Source organism: Aulonocara sp. 'chitande type north' Nkhata Bay, linkage group LG11 (assembly GCF_057382095.1).
Source record: "Aulonocara sp. 'chitande type north' Nkhata Bay isolate Kocher_YH1m ecotype deep benthic linkage group LG11, A_spYH_male_GT1.1, whole genome shotgun sequence".
NCBI lineage: Eukaryota > Metazoa > Chordata > Actinopteri > Cichliformes > Cichlidae > Aulonocara > Aulonocara sp. 'chitande type north' Nkhata Bay.
In genome coordinates, this window is record NC_141354.1 from 37340395 (window position 1) to 37360400 (window position 20006).

A 20006-nucleotide genomic window follows, 5' to 3' on the forward strand; every position below is an offset into this window, starting at 1 on the left:
AACCATAAATGATGGATGGATGATAAATCTTCTCCTCGATAAATGAGGCGAGATCTGTCCATTTATTAATTATATATCCACAGAGTATAAGATGATAAATGTGCAGCTGCTCATTAGGGAGCTTTCTTATTCATATATTAATGGGGATTCGGGCCAGTGCAGGAAAATGTCAGTTAAAAACAGCAACCTATAAAAAACCGTTTGCCTTCTCTTGATCAAAACAGGGAAAAAAAACCTCTGCTGGCAGTTAAAGCAACAGAAACAACTTTTATTTTTTCTCCTGCAGACATTTTACATCAATTCCAAAGTTAGTCTGTGTCAAGAGTGTCAGGAAATGGCAGCAAGAATTTGTCTAAAGTGGCTACGGTGAACATAATGGCTGCTATTCCAGTGTGAAGTGCATCCTAGGTGCCTGCGTTTAAGATGATTCACTTGCTATTAACAGCCGCTGAAAAATGTTTATGACTGACGGCTGCTTTTACTGCCATTCTTTAGTGCCCAAATGGGTGCATTTTTAAACCTATTGCTGCCATGGGACGGGATAACTCCATACTGTGCATGTGGTCTCAGAGATACACTTTGCATTACCCGCACTGTGCAACACGCAGTACATGCCCAGCACTAAAGCTGAACTGCAGCACTCTGATAAGGTTGGCTTGCATCTGAGTGCTGCGCAGTAACAGTCTGCTTTGTATTCTTTTGATTTCATTTAACATTTACTTCACCGTGAAATGTCTTTGAGTTTGCACTTTGCAAACAAGACTTGAAATAAGAGTATCATAGCAGCGCAGGTACGATGAGGCAGCACCTGGAGCTGGCAGCAGAATGATTTGGATAGAAATGCAATAGGGGCTCTGAATTTAAGAGAAAAACATACATATATACACATATATATAAATCCCAGATCAAGATGAATATTAACTTCCTTGTTGAATCTAAATTGACTCTAAAATTTGAATTAAAGATTTACTCCCAACTGTAGGTGTACACAAAGCATTGTAGTCATGTATGGGCAACTAATACAAGCCTAATATGGACCAATCGTGCTCATTTTCAGTGCTGTATTCTTATTCCAGGACCATTCATAATAATCCTTATTTATCTTATGTCATCCCTCGGTTCTTCCTCTGTCTGGAACAAGCCCGTCTACCTCCCCTGCCTCCCTGTAAGTCAGCGGCCCCTTCTCACTTGTTTTTTTGCAGAAGCTAGCATAATATAATTGTGATCTTGTGTATGCTGTCACTGCTTTGAATAATATTAGCTTTCACGCCACAGTACAAGCACATCCTGCATGCTAAAGAGTGATGCCTGCAGTTTACTTAAGGGATGTACGTATCGCTGATCACAAGTTATGCCGAGTTCCTTTAAATTACCTGTGACATTAACTTTTATAAACGACCAGAACCTGTAACGTATTGCCTCTCGAGAGCTGGCCAAGCTACCTGGCTGAACGAGCAGGAAAGTAACTTCAGGAAGGCAAAAAAAAATCTCAGCTCCAAAGTAATCATGGACCACTGGCATTGATTAACTCCCCGCTGATATACTGCGGGCATTTTGTGCTACGGAGTAATAAAAACCATACTTATTGCCACTTTGTTATTCCACATCCTACAAAAGCAAGACAGCTGTAAAAATTTAAACCGCCGCACCCAGAAATGGGCTTAGGCATGATGGAGCTGTTTCTTTACGGACTCACAGCAACGTTGTAAATAGCCATCCCCACGGCCCGATGGTCATTGATTTTTTCTGTGGAGACAGACTTGGTCTCATATGCCAGAAAAATGCCCAGCAGCAGCAGCAGACCCTTGTAGCCGTAAACCACACCTAAAGGAAAAGAGAGGAAGAGAGAGAACGGTGAGGCGATGGAGGTGAGTACAGATGAGCAGCCGCGTTATGCAACGCAGGCAGTTGTTTAAAGTGCAAATATTTATATAATATATAAAATATTAATATTAAATATGATGCTGATTTCCATTTTTATGTTAAGACTCAGCAGTTTTTCCTGAATCACACACACCCAAAAATTATTTATATTCATACTGCCTGCTATGCAGCTCTTCAGCTGAAGAGCTGTAACAAGCAGTTTTAGCTCCTCCCTAAAAGCCCAATTGCTACTCATTGGCTAGCTTCTGGAAGCCAGCAGAGGAGCAGCAGTTAGAGATAAAAAAAAAAGTATTATCATTACAGGGAACATAATGCAGGCTTTAGGTGTTAATCAGGGTGTGATGGTGTTGCTATACAGCTTAAAATACTAGCCATCACCAAATGACTCTTTAGTGTCTCCCTGCACTCTGGGATATGTGCATGTGCATTAAATAAATGCAACACTATGAGGGACAGTTAGGGCCAACAGTAGGACTCCTGGGATGTCATGGGGGCTATAAGTTTGGTCATTAGCTTCTGAGAGTCAATCTTCATTTCGGTTCGAGTGTAAGATTCTCCTGGTGAACATAATCTCACGCGTGTTCGTTCGGTCACGCACTCAATAAATAAACGACTACATGACTGAAGAAACCTAAACAGATGAACACATTCATATTATGAACAAAATCACAGACTATCTGCAAACATGTGAAACATGACAGCTCGGGACCATATTGGTTGGGTCTGATTATTGGGGTGTCATAACCCCCCTGGGAATTGCGCCCCTGCTTGGGACACGTCCCTTCTCCATAAATGAAATACTTTGGAACAATAGCAGGCTACCTGAAAGTGTCACGCACACGCTGTCAGGACAGTCTGATGCTGAATTATAGTTATAGCCCTGTAAAGTGTCACATATACACTGTGTTCCCTCTAAATTCTGAGATATTGGAAGCAAAACTCCTCATTTCCAAAAGACCAATTTCACATCAAAATGCCCTGAAATTGTGTAAGCGACACAGCGAGATAGTCTGTTATCAAGTGAAACTGGTGGAAAAATGGAAGTTTCTCTGTGTCATTTGCTGCTTTTCAGACTCAGATGGTGTTTGGAAATGGATTCTTTATTATTAGGCAATTCTTAAGTTTGCAGTTTGCAGCTGCTGTTCTTCTTGTTTATTTTCATTTTGTGTTGTTTACCTGTTTATGTCTTTTATTTATTCATTTATTGAAAGTCTGAAATGAATCACTTTTTACAGGCCGTTACCATAAACCAACAAGTTTTGTCCCTTTGCCAGTGCTGTAGGCACAAACGTAAAGAATAACCTTTACCCGGTAGTAACTACGGAGAAAATAATGAAAGCTATTAAAATATGAACCAAATGAAAACTAATGAATAAAATGTTTAAAACAAATCATTTGGAGTTTTCATGATTAATGCAATACAAATTTGTCCACCTAACATTAACACACGTGTGTAAAGGTAAAACATCCTCAAACCTTAGTCGTGTTTTTTTAGGCCAAGAAAACTGTCAGTAAAGAGTTTTGGCTTTTGAAGCCACAAAGACTATTTTGTATATATTTCTCAAAGTGGATGCTAAGGAGATGCTGAAATGTGACAGGTAGAGAAAAAAAGAGCACATGCCGTGGAACGTCTCCAGGATGCTGAGGTGGGAGGAGAAACTGGGGGGTTGTTGATGGGCTTCATTCAGATCAGCAGCAACATAAGAGACAGAAGGCCTTGAGGCTGTTGTAATTTTTGTCCTTGGATTGCTATTATGTCATTAAATTTTAATATTGTTTCAGGCGAGAGAGTAGCCACTTAAATCCTGAATATTTGGCCAGTTTATCCAAATAATGTCTGAAATCTGGTCCGTCTATTTTGGAGACAAAGATCCACCCGCCGGGTAAGATCGATCAGTGTCCATCACAGTCCCTGAGCTTGGCACACCCTTTAGGTCTTTACTGCTGACGTGATAAGTTGTAGTTGTGGATTTGGTTTCCCTGAATGTTTTTGCTTTTGCTTGTATGCCATTAGATACCACTGCAGGATACCATCATAGTGACATGACTGCTTCCATTAATTTTAAAGTCAGCTCTCCATGAATTGTATATGTTACAGCAAATTTACTAGTAACAGGAAGCATCACATATCCTGTAAAAACAGCCGCGTAATGCCTCTGGAGGCAAATCTGTGACCCTGATATCTCAGATTTAGCTTTTGCAAGCAAGGTTGTGTTGCATTGTGGGAGCTACAAGAGCCGTTTTTGACCTTTTCTACCAGAGTAAGATCTTTCTTTTTTAGCTATGCAAGCTAGCTTGAGGTACAAGGGTAGCCTCTTCTTGGTCAATCACATTTTGAATGACTGAATAATTCTACTCCGATTTGGATGAATTTAATGGAATTTGGTATAATCATGAAGGCTGGGCGAATAAACTGTATGTCTTTGGTTTTCCTGCCTCCTGGTCTCTAGACCTGTGTGACTGAGACCTAAAATCATGAAACAAAAAAGTCCCAGACAAGCCTTAAACTTCATACTGCTGTATGAAAGTCATGGATTTTCTTATGAGGACTTTAAACGATTAGTTGGGCTTTCTCACCTGGTAAAATTGTATCATGACATGTGTACGGTTTATGGTGGAAAGTGACACTAGTGTGTGTTAAAATGTGACAACAGTGTGAGAGTGAGACAGCTTTGGACTCTCTGGGGATGTCAACATATGAAGAGACTTGCAGAAGTCAATCAATCACCAGCTACACATCGATAAAGGCCTTTAGTCCCCCGGTCTTATTTTAGTTTGTGTCTCAAATACATTTTATGTATATTTAATGCAAAATAACTGAGATATTTATGGATGTTTTACAAATTTTGGGCTCACGCTGACTTAACACCAAGTGCTGGTGATAAATTCAATGTGGCCTTTGAGGAGTAAAAACACTGCACAGATGTAAAGTCAAAAATGTTGATACAATAGATACTGAAGAGAAAAATATGCTGGATACAAAGAAATCCAGTCAGAGTCGGAGAGAAAAGAGAATCGGTGACTGAGTAAAATTCAACACTTATTCAGACTGTCCATTGTTTCTTTACACCGCCTGATATTAAAGCACCATCTTTTCTTCCCAGAGAAGGGAAATGCTATGGGGCAATGGCCCAGTTTGTGACCCACATTATTTGAATTTCAGCACCATTATACTTTCATAAGAGCTGCCACACTAAGAAAGATAGCAGCAAGACAGACAGAGAGAGGGACTGCGTGGGCCGACAAAAAGCAAAGAGGGAGTAAAGCAGGAGAGAAAAGAGGACTCAAATGTAAGGGGCGGCGGGGGCTGAGGGATATGAGACCTGTTAAATTCTGAGTGAGCGGCAGTGACGTGTGTGCGCATATGTCCGCGTGTCACAAAGATACTCAAAACCAGAGGAGGGTGAAGCAGAATAGGGAGACAGATTGTTAAGAGAGGACAGATACCGAGCCACGTGTTCATCTTCTTTGAGCTGCAGTGCTCCAGCAGGGGCTGAATCAGGACATCCAAATCTTCTTTAGGAGCCTCCTTAGTGAACTTCTACTCACACGGCAGACAATGGAAAAGGAAAAAGGGATGGAAGGATGAGAGTGAGAAAGGGAAAGGGAGCGAGAAGACAGAGAGGGGGAGATAATAAGAAACTATGAAACAGTAGCATGGGCAAAATTGCACAGTAAGTATAAGCCTCAGCGACCGATCCCCTCGGGTAAATAGGGCCTTCCCGACAGGCAGATATAGATCACTGAATTAAAAGGATATCAGACATCCAATAAATATGAAATATGAGCATTTTAAAAGTCCATCAAATGTAAGATTTGACTGTAATTACATCCACTGTGGTGCAGGTTTGTAAATCGCTTGCTCCCGACTGAGGACGAAAGTGCTTAATGAGTATGTTTGCGTGCATTTGAGTATCCTGGTGTTCTCATCTTAATCTGATTTGGACTGTATTCAGGACATAAAATTTAAATGGAAGACTGTCCGAAGACACAATAATAACATCTGTGTCTCGATTCCTGAACACTGACATTCATTTTCTACTAAATGAGGCTAAAGAGATAAAGTCAGTTTGCTTTTGCTGTGTGGGTCACCACCCTGTCTCAGCACAAACACCATTCCTAATCTGCAAGACAGGGACTGCATATGAAAGATGAATTTAGAGATCATGATCGCTGATTTGTGAACTCTGCATTTTAATGCCTCACAGTTGGTGCTTTCCCCTTTGCCATGTTTATCAGAGCAGCCAGGAGGACCATGCTGGATGCCATTAAAATAAAAAAAATATTCAAATGGCGCCAACACTAAAAACATGTCTGTGACTCTATTATTAGCTGAGTTGAAGACACCGGCTAGTAGCATCTCCTATCACTCAAAATGTCCATCATATGTCCGCATGTCTTAGTAATATTTAATAATAAGAATCTACTGGGCTCATTTTGCGTGCTGCTTGGAGCTAGTCTCAAGCGACACTTTGAGGGACTGCTTTCCCATTTTTGGCATCACTGTCTTGGCTTTGCTTTTTGGCTACAGAAGCTGCTGCTTGGTGCAACACCCACAAACAATGGCAATAAGAACAAAAGGCAAAATGTGGAGAGAAGGACGCTGCCACCTTGCACTAATGACTTAATTTGCAACCAGAGTTTGCACAGCTGTAACCGTGGGTGGAGACAAGGTATCAAGGACAATGTATTATTATGCATGTAGGTGCAGAAGACAAACAGCTTGAAGCTAATAACATTTGTCTAGAAAACAGTTAGCATGAAGCTAGTTCTTTGACAACGAAGGACATTCCAGAAGCCGGTTGGGCTACTGTGCTGACTTTTGGGCATTTCCAATGCAAAATGATGGTAACTATTTCAGTTATATTTTGGCTTTACTTTTGTACTTTGGGATGAGAGCTGGTGAGCTGTCCATTTGTATATGCACTCTATGGCAACACTACAAAAACCCACTGTAACTCGTGTCAAAGGTTCCCTGTGGTGAGGACACAAATGAGGACTAACATGAGAGTTTAGGGCTTTGCGCAGGTTTTAAACAGAACGTTCTGTCTCTGTTTGTCTGGATGCGAGCTATTCCTGCTGCTCCGGCTCGTCTTGGTCACTTCCGTTTTTTCCTACACAGACAAAATCATTTCTTATTCAGTTTCAACATCCCTGCTCTCATCCACTCCAATCTCCTCCCTTCATCTGTGGCTCTGCTCTGTGATGTTTCATCTCATTGGAGTCTAACCAAAATAACTTTAATTTGCATGCTCACGTTTCCGCAATAAATTTTGGTCTTATCTTCCAAATGATCTCTTCCTCTTGAAATGCAGATCATTTCGCGGAGTAGAAAGTGTGAGGTGGTAAAAAGAAGCAGAGGAGAGCACTTGCAATTTTCCCATCATTGCAGTGGTTTCAAATCAGAATTTTCATGTTAGCAGTGATTTACCTGCGTGCGTTTTCGTTTTATGAAAGGGGTGACTCACAGTGACAAACACACACTGCAGTTTCTCTGTTTTACAGCGTATTTTGCCCCAGTGTTTTTACTCGCCGCAGCTCTCAAAGCATTGTTTTCAGCTGCAGCAGGCAGCCGTTTTTAGCAAGAAAGCTGCAAAAGCCCACTGTGCACAGTTAGTAACTAGCTAGTGAATATAGTAGCTCATTTAGCAGCCAAAGAGCCAGATATTTCTCTCAGAGGTTAGCAGAGAATAAAAAGAGACCTAAAAGAAATTCAATTGGTTACCAGAAAGCTTGTTATGCCACTATTCAGTTTGGAAATAAAGTAAAACTTGAATATAGATTTTTTTTAAATTGCCAGTTATTGGACTTTAATTTTAATAGATTTCAAATCAAAGCAAACAGCCAAACTGTCGTTCAACTAATATCTCTTCAAGCTGGTGTGGATAAGCAAGTATCACATCATCCATTATCAATGTGTTCTGACCTCAAAGTGAGTTCAGCAATGTTTCATTTTTCCCCACTGTGACACATCAAAATGGCTCATTATGATATCAAAAAACACAAAACATAGAAGCATTAACTGAATTTGGACACTAAGGGGATAAAAAGCAGCAAAGGAATATGTAGCCATCTCTTTATGCTGCAGGTTTTCCAGCGTTCCCTCTCTATGTTGAACTTTAACTTTGGTCAGCTACATATTTTAAGGAATATCCCTCAGTTTTTAGCTGCTAACTTCAACACAGACTGACTGACTGCTGTGTAGTGCTCAGCAGGTAACACAGGGCACCTTAATGGGAGGTTTTTCTTCTCTGAAAATTATTGTCTGTGTTATTATTGAAAAGAATTAAAAAGAAGTTTAAAAGGTAGATTGAAACGGTTAAAAAAGTAAAGATGGGTATTCGGTTACCCCGCAGTCTTACAAATGACCAGCAGGGGGAGCCTCCCGTGGTTTCGATAAGAAGTCAGCGTGTGCAGAAATTTGTGGAAAAACGACCTTTCTGCCATGTTGGTTACATTTACGTTTGTTTATACATTAATAAAAACTTTCCTGCTGAGCTTATGGTCAAGTTTTGTTTCATAAAAAATTGTAAATTCATTAAGAGTCAAATAAATACAAACTTTGGTTGCTTTAGAGAAGCTGCTTTGTGAGAGTGCAGTGTTTCTATGTCAGAGTCATAACGCTCGTGTCAAAGATTCAAAATAACTACTGTATGATGTTACAGGCACCACATCTATTTCTCTGTATACTCTGTAGTGAAAAAATACTCCATATCCCTTCACTACAGGGAAAAAATGATTTTTTTTTCCTAAACTGTAAGAGCTGAAAATGAGCAAGCCTGAAGATTCAAACAGACAGAACCATTTTTTAAAATATACTAATGGTGTGTTTAAAGTACTATTACAATTTAATGGAAGCCGTTGGTATGAAGAAACAAAGCATGATGGGTGACCCAATCACAAGCGCACAGTTATGATTCTTACAACACTTGAACAGCGGCTTAGCATCAATCGCACCGGCCCGCGTGGCCATTTTCTAAAGTTATTGTTCATAATGTGAACGTAGTACAAGACCACAGCAACGGCAGCAATACTTTACTTTGTAGTAAGTGTATGCAAAACAGCAAAACGGCATGCTGCTCATCATTTAGAGTATGAAGAATAAAATGGGTACAAGTTTTTAGTCCTTCTTGAATAAAGGTGGTTAAAACATACGATCCTACAGAGAGGCAGGGATAAACTTGCTCACAATAGAGATGCCACAGGGTAACCTGTGCTTTTAACAGACATCAAGCACAGATCAACATATAACGGCTACATTTGGCTGCTCCCTTATTCAGCAGGTAGCTGAGCCGGTTTGATTTGACAGGTTTTTACACCGGATGCCCTCCCTGGTGTAACTCCCAAAGGATTTGCGTCTCCTCCCGGGATAAATATATAAAAGTCCTAAATATCAGTGTTCCAGTGCTACTGCTCATCTGCGCTTAAACATGATATTTATCCCTGGTTCAAACTGTGCTCTTTGAGTCAAGATGAATCCAAATGAAAGAACAATTCTTCAGTCGCGACCGAGCGTCTCATTACTGCGTTTCTGACTGATGGCTGTGGCTGCACAGTCTGTGCAAACGGGCGGTGACACACAAATGATCTCATCTGTCTCTAGTACTCTACCTCCTTAGTGATGTGCAGAGGATCCACAATCTGCCAGATCATGAGTGACAGGAAGTCGATAGCCAGCAGCACCCCGACCGTTGCGTAGAGTTTCCACGGCTCCAAGTGTTGCTGTGTGAGTCGGAGACAGAGACACACAAACAGAAACACAAGAGTCATCACTATCCAAGGGCATCACGAGCTGGTCCGCAAACAAAGACAAACTACCAGGACAAATAATGCGACAGGCGTCCTTGTGATTTCTGGATGACTGGGCACGAATTGTCTCTCCGAATGTGTGTCTTGACAGAGTGTGCGTTTTCAGAAGCAGCAGGAGTTTGTGTGCGGCTACAGAGCCCGTATTTGCACCTGAAATCATCGTTTATACAAACTGAGATGACACTGCTTTCGTGTGGAAGCGAGCGCTATCAATTCTATTATTCTTTACTTGAGCTATAATGGAAGCAATAAAGCCGTAACCGAAAAACAAGCAACAAAAATGAGCTTTCCCACTTTGCTCCCCCCTCTCTCCAGCTTTTTTTTTTTAACTTCAGCCATGCTGGCTCACGCACAGCACCTCCAACATTGTAACAGCCATTCAAGCGTGGAACAACCAAAACTGAAGAATAAAATAAAGAAGAAAACACATTACACAGTCCTGGGCCGCCTCTTCACTTGAGTTGCATGAAAAATGACTTGAAAAGCGCCCATTGTCCCCTCCATTTGTGAAAGTTTCTTTAAATACTCTCACTGAGCTCTCTGGCAAATTGCCCTTCTGTGGACAGGAAGAGAACTGAAAGTCAACCTGATTCGTTCTGCTTTGGCTCAAATAATAAAGCCCCGAAGGCTGGATTTCTGCATTGAACTTTAATACTCATCCATATTCATAAATATTCCATAAATGGCTTAATCTCTTATTCTTCTGATTAGGTCTTAGAAATTCCCACAACACATCACAGACTGGCAATATCTTACTGGCTGCAGGATACACTATCTTTAAAGAGGGTAAAAACTAACACAAACACAGAACTAGATACAAACTCTGCTCCAGCATGCAAACAAATGTGATGACGAGGGAATCGGGAGCTCAGACTCTTTCGTCTCCATGTGTGCTTTACGTGTACAGTATCTGTATCAGTGTGTGTCCAACCCTTATCCGTGCTCTCTGCTAGTGGATGATGCAACGCTCGCCCCTCAGAAGCTTATGTTACTACGAAGGCTGCACAGTTTTTTTTAAAGAACTTTTTTATCAGCCGGTGCCACACACGCCGCGTGGCCTGTGCCCGCCATCCCATCCTTTCTCTGCTCTCCGGAGATGCCCGAGAGGCTAATCCCAGCCGCCCTCGATTCCTCTCCGCCTCCATCCTGCTCACCTTCTTCTTCTCCTTCTTCTCATCCTTCTTGGTGAAGAGGGTGTGGACCCACCAGATCTTGGTGAACATGCTGCCGTACGCCAGGCTAAAGCCGAGGCCGAGGAGCCACAGGCGGAACTGCAGGAGAACAGAGAGGAGCAAAAGTGGAGTAGAGAAGGAGGAATGAGAGGATTAGGCTCGAGGAGAGGATTTTCATTTTAAAATACCTTTATTCAAGGATACGGCAAAGTTTGGACATGTTTACTCATTCACAGGTTTTTCATTACTTTTAGATTTTATACACTTTAAGAAAAAAGCTATTGAGCAGCACATTTGAATTATATCACAAGTTAAAAAGAAAAAACTTCAAAGAGATTCTTTGAAGCAGCCAATTTTTAGTGTAATCTTTGCACTCTTCACTCTCTTAACTAGCTTAATGAACATTTCCAAACAGAAGTTTTCATACATAGACCACTTATTGACTGCTCTTCCTTCACTCTGCGCTTCAGTTCATCCCATCTCAGCTGGGTTTAGGTCGGTAATGGTGGAGGTCACAGGATCTGATGCCGCTTGAGATAATCACCTCAGAATTATAATCAAACTAGTCCTTTTTCACATAGTACTTAAAGGAAATAGTCCCACTTACTTTTAGAGCGTTATTTTATTTATATTTGTCTATTTTAGTTATTCGCGCTGACGCAACCGAGTATCACGCAGATTTTGTACTCGGGAAAGCTTAAGGACTAATATGGCTAATGTCAGATCCAGATGCACCTTTTAGGTTTCCATAATGTTTGAAAACAGCTCAAACAGCCGTCACTGAGCCTACAGTTGCTGTTTTTGTTCATTGTTCTGCTTTCAGAGTAATGATGCTTCCATCCAGCTCAAACCAGAGAGGTCAGTGTGCCTCTGCAGGGTGCTGCGGTAGCCACACTGCCTTTAATTGTGAATGAATCTCCAGCAGTGTTGAGAGGAAAGCCCCCTACACCAGCAGTCTCCAACCTTTTTTGCGCCACGGACCGGTTTATGCCCGACAATATTTTCATGGACCGGCCTTTAAGGTGTCGCGGATAAATACAACAAAATAAAACTAGTACTGGTACCGAAAAAAAGAAAATTTATTCATAACACACATGAAAAGACCCAGGAAAACCGAGTAAACGATAAAAACGATAACAAAATCACGCTGAAAACCGATAAAAACCCTGAAAAGCAGACATTTCACACCTGAGCCTCAACTCTCGCGGCCCGGTACCAAAGACTGACGGACCGGTACTGGTCCAAGGCCCGGGGGTTGGGGACCGCTGATTAAGAGGACCCGAGGGAAGCTCGGAAAGCTAGGCAGAAGTAATTTGGAGAGGAGAGTGACTGCCGTTGGTTGAAAAGACAGGTAAAAAAACTTCAGTGGTGTGGAAACATTATGGGTTCGTGGAGTCAGACGTGGATCAAGTAGACACAGTGTGTAAACTTTGCTACGGTGTCGTAGCTGCACCACAGAGCAACACTGCAAAGTTCACTAAACATAGATGTTTACATTTTTCATTTATTTTTTATATTGCAAACATTTGCACTGTTATCAGTATTTGCACACTATTTTATATTATTTTTTAAAGTCATTATTCAACACATTGTTATTGTTAAATAAATATCGTCAAATAATCGAGATCTCAATTTCAGTGAAAATAATCCTGATTATCATTTTTGCCATAATCGAGCAGCCCTATCTCGAGCATAGCACAGAGCAGCTTAAACACTATGACCAGTATTAAACTTACCAACTAGAACCACAGAAGAATCCCAGTCTGTTGGAAAAATGTGAAATAGTTGCAACTTTGTGTTCAACTACACAAACATATAAACCAGATTGCTGTTGCAGTCTATTAGTTTTCTTCCTGTTAAAGGGAAGTTTTTTCTTCCCACTGTCACCAAGTGCTAGCTTGATTGTAGGGTATTTATTTTACAATATAAAGCACCTCGAGACGACTACTGTTGAGATCTTTTGCTTATATAAAGAAAACTGGATTGAATTAAAGCACTAAATAAAATAATGACAAATTTTCTGTATTTGCATCTTTCATATATGGAGATCGGTGCCTTTGTGCTGCATGGGGACGTTTGAGTTAAGTGATGCTTGTTAAGAATTCCAACACAGCCATTATTAAATAACAACGAAACAAACAAAATCTTTATCTTAATGGAAAGAAAATCCCATTAAAGCTGTATATGGCTCTGTGTTTTCATTCTTTAAAATCCAACACATCCACAATAGGAGGAGAGGGACGAGTTAGCAAGAGGAGAGTAGCAGAGAGGGTGAGATGAACAAAAGAAAAAAGGAGAATGAGAGAATGGGGGTAGACAGACACACTGATAGATATATAAGGGGAGAGTGGGAGAGTAAAGTATGGGGTGCAAAAAAGATAGATGACAAGGTGAGATGCAGAGAGCGGGCAATAGTAGGGGAGAGATAATATGAATCCCAAGAGATGGCGAGATTGCAGGAACAGAAAAAAGGAGAAGAAGGTCAGAGGCAGAGTGCAAGAGAGAGGCAGAACAAAGCATGAGAGGGAATAACTGGACAGGGACAAAGAGCAGAGAAGCGACAGAAATGGAAATCTCCGCCTGCTACACAGGCTCGACATGGGTGACAGAGACATACTCCCACTCCTCATTAGCGCTGGGATCCCATCGTCTGTGCCATCCCGACACCCAGAAAGTCATGGCCGCAACAACGAATGCCAAAATCATTTCAAACGCTTAATGAATTTTGACAGTGTTTAAACTTTGGTCGTCTTTCATGCGCTAAATAAGCACGATCAAAACCCTGAGCTGACTGCTGTCTGGTTTGCAGGTGTGCGCGTGCCACAGGCGACGAATATCACAGCTGTCCGTGCGTCATGACACCTAAACGTGGGCTTGCTTAAAGTAGACACAATTTCACAGAAGGGTAGAGCTTTACTAAACCTGACAGCTGTATCTGAAAAGTGCAAAAACATAAGCAAATGTGTTAAACAGATGCATATAAACAATCCTGATTTGAGAGCTCATGCAGCTGGACCAGTCACTTCCAATTCATGTTTCCAGAAACTATGTAAAACTTTCCAAAGAGGATCCTGGAGGATCTGGGACTAATAATGGATTGGATTTATATAGCGCTTTTCAAGGCACCCAAAGCGCTTTACAATGCCACTATTCATTCACTCTCACATTCACACACTGGTGGAAGCAGCTACAGTTGTAGCCACAGCTGCTCTGGGGCAGACTGACAGAAGCGAGGCTGCCATATCGCGCCATCGGCCCCTCTGGCCAACACCAGTAGGCAAGTAGGGTAAAGTGTCTTGCCCAAGGACACAACGACCAGGACAGAGAGCCCGGGGATCGAACCGGCAACCTTCCGGTTACAGATATGCTTCCCAACCCCCTGAGCCACTAAAACTATATCTGTGTAATTCACTTCCCTGTGTGCACGCAGCAACATGACAGCTTTAATTAAATGCTGAAACAAGAGAGGGAAAAGCTATTTAAACCATGTGACACCCTATTTATAACCTGTGAAAGGTAATTCAACAAAAATAACACATGCACACCCAAAGAGCACGTTATTAGTCCACTTGCACTGTATAACAAAAACCGTCTTCTGGACAAAAAGTGTTTTTTTCCCCCTTGATCCTCAAAGACAGAGAAAATACCTGCAGGCCATTTAATTAGTTACACCTTGCTGGTAACAGGTTGGTTTCAATTCTTCATGGCATTGATTCAACAAGCGAGCCTGAAACGTTCCTCTGAGGTTTTGGACCATACTGACACGACAGCATCACTCAGTTAAAAAAGATTTGTTGGCTGCACATCCATGATGTGAATCTCCTGTTCCACCACAGCACAAAGGTGCTCTATTGCACTGACTGGATCGATCTGGTGACCGCTTCCCCAGTAAGAAAATATTAGCACACCTTTACACCACCGACAGCCTGAACTGTTGATACGACACCGAATGGATCCATGCTTTCATGTTGTTTTTACCAAATTCTGAAACTACCTTCTCAGAGCAAGCGACGTTTTTCCACTATGAAGCTTGTACGCAAGATTAATGCAGATCTGTAATCACTCATCTGCTGCTAGTCTATTATTTAAATCACTTTCGCTTTCCCGCGCTGTCAAACTCGGTGCTGACATCATTGCTCTAGTCCAATCATCTTCTTGCCGCCTTGTTCTCAGCCGCTGCTGTGCATGCATTAAATCTCAGAGCTCTTCTGTCATCCTCCCTTTCGTACTCCCTCAGAAAAGCAGGACTCTCCACACTTCACCTCACAACTTTCTACAGAGGCACCATTGAAAACATCCTGACACAAGGTTTTACAGCTTGGTTTGGCAGCTGCAAGTCCTGCGAGAAGCGTTAACTTAATAGGATAGTTAAGACTGCCAGGAGGATTGTTGGTGCCCCTCTCTCATCACTGGAGGAGATCTACAAACAGCGCTGCATACGCAGAGCTATCTCCATCATCAGAGACCCCCACCACCCCTCCCATGGCCTGTTCTCCCTCCTGCCGTCTGGCAAGAGGTACAGGAGCATCAGCTGGAGAACCACCAGGATGCTGGAAGGGTTCTTTGCACAAGCCGTGAGACTGATAAATGGACTGTGCCCTGTTCTACTGGGATTCTGTTCAATTCGATGTGTTGTGCATCCAGAGATGCTTTTCCACGTAACTTGATTGTAGCGATTCGAGTCTACGTTGCCTTCCTATCAGCTCCAAGGAGTCTGGCCATTCTCCTCTGACCTCTGGCATCATCAAGGCATTTTCACCCAGAGAACTGCTGCTCACTGAGTTTTCTCTTTTTCAGAACATTTTGTAAACCTTACAAACCTTACCGGTTCAGATAGAGGGGGAGGAGGTGGAGGTGGTCAACAAGTACAAGTACCTCGGGCTGTGGGTGGACAATAAACTGGACTGGTCATGCAACACAGAGCACCTGTGTAAAAAAGCCCAAAGCCGACTGTACTTCCTCAGGAGGCTGAGGTCTTTTAACATCTGCAGGAAGCTCCTGAGGATGTTTTACCAGTCGGTGGTTGCTGGAGTACTTTTCTATGCTGTGGTGTGCTGGGGGAGCAGCACAGCAAAGAAGGACTCATCCAGGCTGGAGAAACTGATCAGGAGGGCTAGCTCTGTGGTCGGCATGAAGCTGGACACTCTGGTGACAGTGGCAGAGAAAAGGACACTAAAAAAGCTGCTGGACATTATGAACAATGCTGGGCATCCTCTGCACACGGCCATAAACAACCAGAAGAGTCTGTTCAGTGACAGGTTGCTTCTCCCCAAGACAAGAACTAACAGACTTAAAAACTCCTTTGTCCCACACGCCATCAAACTGTTTAACTCCTCTCTGGAGGGGAGAGGGAGGGGAAACAGGAGGACAAAGGAGGGGGGAACAACTAAGCTGTAGTGCCTCTTCACCTCACTGTACAATACCTTTGTGCAATACTTTTGTAAATAGTCAACAGTGCAATAGACTCAATACTTGAAATGTGCAATTCACTTGTATTTTTATTCCTATTTATTCTATTTATCCCCTTCGTATATTTTATTTATATTGTCTCTGTATTTATATATGTGTGTGTGTGTATAACTCTGTAACTTCTGTCGGTGCTGTGCTTTTTTGGAAATCGAATTTCCCAGAGGAACCCACCCGAGGGATTAATAAAGTTCTATCTAAGTTCTAATCTAAGACGTTATGTAGGAAAATCCCCGTAGATCAGCAGTTTGTGAAACACAGACCAGTCCATCTGGCACCAACAACCTTTCTGATGCTCAGTCTGAACTTCAGCAGGTCACCTTGGCTATGCACTGCTGCCACATGATTGGCTTATTAGATATTTGTCTTAGTGAACAGTTAAACAGGTGTGCCAAATAAAGTGGCCGTGTCCTGACACTACTAACCTACTAACTAGTTTCACATTGTTATCAACAATCAGAATTAAAATATTCTTAAACCAACCAAGTAATTTTTATGCTAGCAGGGTGATGTGTTGGATTAACTATAGCATCCCAGCTGAATTTTGTTTTTATTGATTGTTTTTTATTCTGTCCATACGTTTATCACCTGTTCCTCTATCGATGTCTCTGACTGAAGGAGGTGAGACTCAGTTCATTTTGTGAGGAAGATGAGTGATTTCCCCCCCCCCCCCCCCCCCCTTTTTAACAAGAACACACAGGGCCTGAAGAAAAAAACCACTTCATGTTGGTTTCACTTTTCACTCCTCCCTGAGTACATCACCTGGAAAAGTATCACACATTAAAACAGAATTTCACTCACCAAAAATAGAGCACATTCTTGGAAGCTCTGTTATTAAAAATTACACGCACGGCAACCCAAATTACTGGTCTGCTCTAAAAAGAAGCAACAATGCAAAGCACCCTCAAACACTTCAATTCTGCAACTCCAGTGAGCTGAGGAGAAGTGTAACAGCTTCTAGAGGAAACATCGACCCGTCTGTCAAAGCACACGTGAACTTTAAGCCTTAATAAAAGGAACATTAAAAATATATATCCCCTGCACCCCTCACACATACAGTTATGAAGCTGTAAATTAACTATAGAGTCCTGAGCTACTTTTGTGCACTTCTGATATAAAGTTGGGCATTTAAAGTCCATGAGGATTGTTTTACTTTTGGAGCCACTCAAGAAAGTTTTTGGCCTCATTTTTCAGTCCAATAATGTGTCTTGTTGATGCTTATCAAGTTCTCAGCTACTGGTATCACATCACTAGAAAAATATATTTGTAGCTACAATAACACGATTACTCCTCTTCACTTCTGGCTACTACTTGCCCTTCCCTCCCTGTGTCGTTTTCTTTGTTACCTGGCAGACGACGGGGAACTGAGACTTCTGGACATGGTGACCATCAATCCCCAGCGGGAACACAGCAGCGAGCGCCATCATGCAGCCCACCGCTGTCATGTTGTTCAGGTAGGGCTGTGAGTTCTGGATGTACCTGAAATTGTAACAGATTCACACAGGAACACAAATAAAGAGAAAAAAACACAATAAGAAAAAACATGTTTCAGCTTAAAGGTAGATTCAATGAATTTGTAAGCAGGCGATAATTGTTTTGTTGCGAGCTCCAAGAAAGCTCATCCTTTTTTTGTAGGTTTTTTTAAATTAAAATGTTATCATCCTGATTTGCTTGTTTGGACGGTCTCCTGGCGTGTTCATCACACTGAGAAGGTCCAAATATAGAAACACTCTTCCTCCCCGGGCATCTCCTTTGATGTGTGATTGGCACTCATTAGTCTAATTAGTGCAGACAGAAGGCGACATCCTATCTTCTGTGAGCAGTGCAAGAGGACAATTTTAGGTGAGGCATTTTTTCACCATACAGCCACAAAGAAAAAAAGGTTATTTGTTGTGTGCACGGCATTAGATGGATAAAATACAGGAAAAATCATTAGTCTGCTTTGTAGAGGTTTTTATCACAAACACACAAACACAAAAGGTCAGGGTGTTTTCTTGCTGTATCTTCACAGGAAAGATTGCCAAAGAGAGAATGACTCACTTCCTAGGGATCACAGATACCTGTAAAAATCTAACAGTTGAGTACTGTCTGATTTAGTTGAGGGGATTTAATTCAATAACCTTCTAAACAGAGTTTAACATTTGCCACAGTAGCAAACATTCCCCGTGGAGGTGCACTATTTACCTCTCTTTCATGAAGTAAACACTTTTTATTGCCAGTGTGTGAACAGACTGTTCAGCTTAAAAACTCAGATCTTCCCTCCACAGCATGGCTTTTGTCCCGTCTTCCTCCCCTCGCCCCCTACCGGTCACGGCAGACGGCCGCCCATCTCTGAGCCTGGTTCCGCTGGATGTTTCTTCCTGTTAAAAGGGAGTTTTTCCTTCCCACTGTTGCCATGTGCTTGCTCAAAAGGGATTGTTTGATTGATGGGGTTTTCTTTGTATTACTGTAGGGTCTTGTACCTTACAATATAAAGTACAATAACCTCCTAAGACCCGAACTCTTTCATGACATGCATATTTAATGTCTCTTTGCTATTTCGGCTGATTGGGACCTGATGAATGTAAAAACAAAGAATTATCTTTTTACCAAATTTTGCGCTCCAAGGGCCTGATATCCACATATGAGCTCATTCGTTTTAAATTTTGATAGAACAGTGGCAGCATAATGTCCTCGTAAGTGTATATCAGGCCCTTGTAGAGCAAAATTTAGTAGTGTGGTCTAGACAACCCAGAATGTGATGTCTGCATGTGTAGACATCACATTTCTGCATTTGTTGGTTTCCCAGTTATACAACATACATGGCATCCAGTAGTCAATATAAAACAGTGGAGCCTAAGAGTAGGATAGTGTAATCGGTGCTAGCACACACACTGCATGTGAGCATAAGCTGCACCCAAATGCAGGCAACACTGCTGAATACGACTAATAACAATAGTTTTCTGGAAGCTGCACAGTGTCTTTAAGCTCTCCGTGGTCTACACCCTGCTTTGAAAAATCAGATGAAAGTTTTGCCTCTGCACTGCAGCTGCAGCAGTCATATTTAAAAACGATAGTGAGTGTGGGAGAAGAGACAGGAGCTAAATGGACAATCAAGAAGAAAAAACAGGCACAGTGATTTCTCTCTGTTCAAGACAATGTGTTTATTTAAATTCCTCCAGGGACCTTCTCAGCATTATAATGTTCCCAAGAAGAGATTTAGTTTCAATTTAAGAGTTTTTAATATATTCTGCTCAGGCTGCCGATCCCCTGCAGCAGAGTGTGCACGTTTGACTCTTTTATCCCATTGACCTGCCCTTGCACATCCCCGGGGGGCCGCACTGCTTATTTACAGCACAGCTCCACACTCATGTAGAGCGCATACAAACATACATTCACATGTACACTCTCTGACTCGCTAACGAATGCTAGAACATCTGAAGTAACCTTTCAGTCTGTTATATACCATTGACGTATGAGGTGCTGCGGGGGTTATTCTCTGACATGAAGTGTTGCTTTCTCCTTTTATTATGCACAGCGTTGAACTGCTGCTTTGAATTATGATTGATTGAGGCCAGTGTTGGAAGAAAAACTGTCATTTTTTCCCCTTCTGTGCTCGATTTTTATCTCTGCATGACTGCTCTCACACGATAACAGTATGTGATGTATGTGACACCAGGGAGCATAAATATATAG

At 41.9% G+C, this 20006-nt stretch overlaps 1 protein-coding gene across 5 annotated transcripts in view; it reads right to left on the reverse strand.

The window, feature by feature from the left end:
- gabbr1a (gamma-aminobutyric acid (GABA) B receptor, 1a) overlaps positions 1–20006 on the reverse strand; it is a 130975-nt gene that overhangs the window by 8142 nt on the left and 102827 nt on the right. For all 5 annotated transcript variants that reach the window (XM_086312473.1, XM_086312470.1, XM_086312469.1 and 2 more), the window contains 5 exons: positions 17678–17810; positions 10848–10964; positions 9496–9606; positions 5332–5425; positions 1697–1824 (listed from right to left, as the gene is read on the reverse strand). In XM_086312473.1, coding sequence (XP_086168599.1) covers positions 1697–1824; positions 5332–5425; positions 9496–9606; positions 10848–10964; positions 17678–17810 — 583 coding nt within the window. The remainder of the gene's footprint in view (positions 1–1696; positions 1825–5331; positions 5426–9495; positions 9607–10847; positions 10965–17677; positions 17811–20006) is intronic.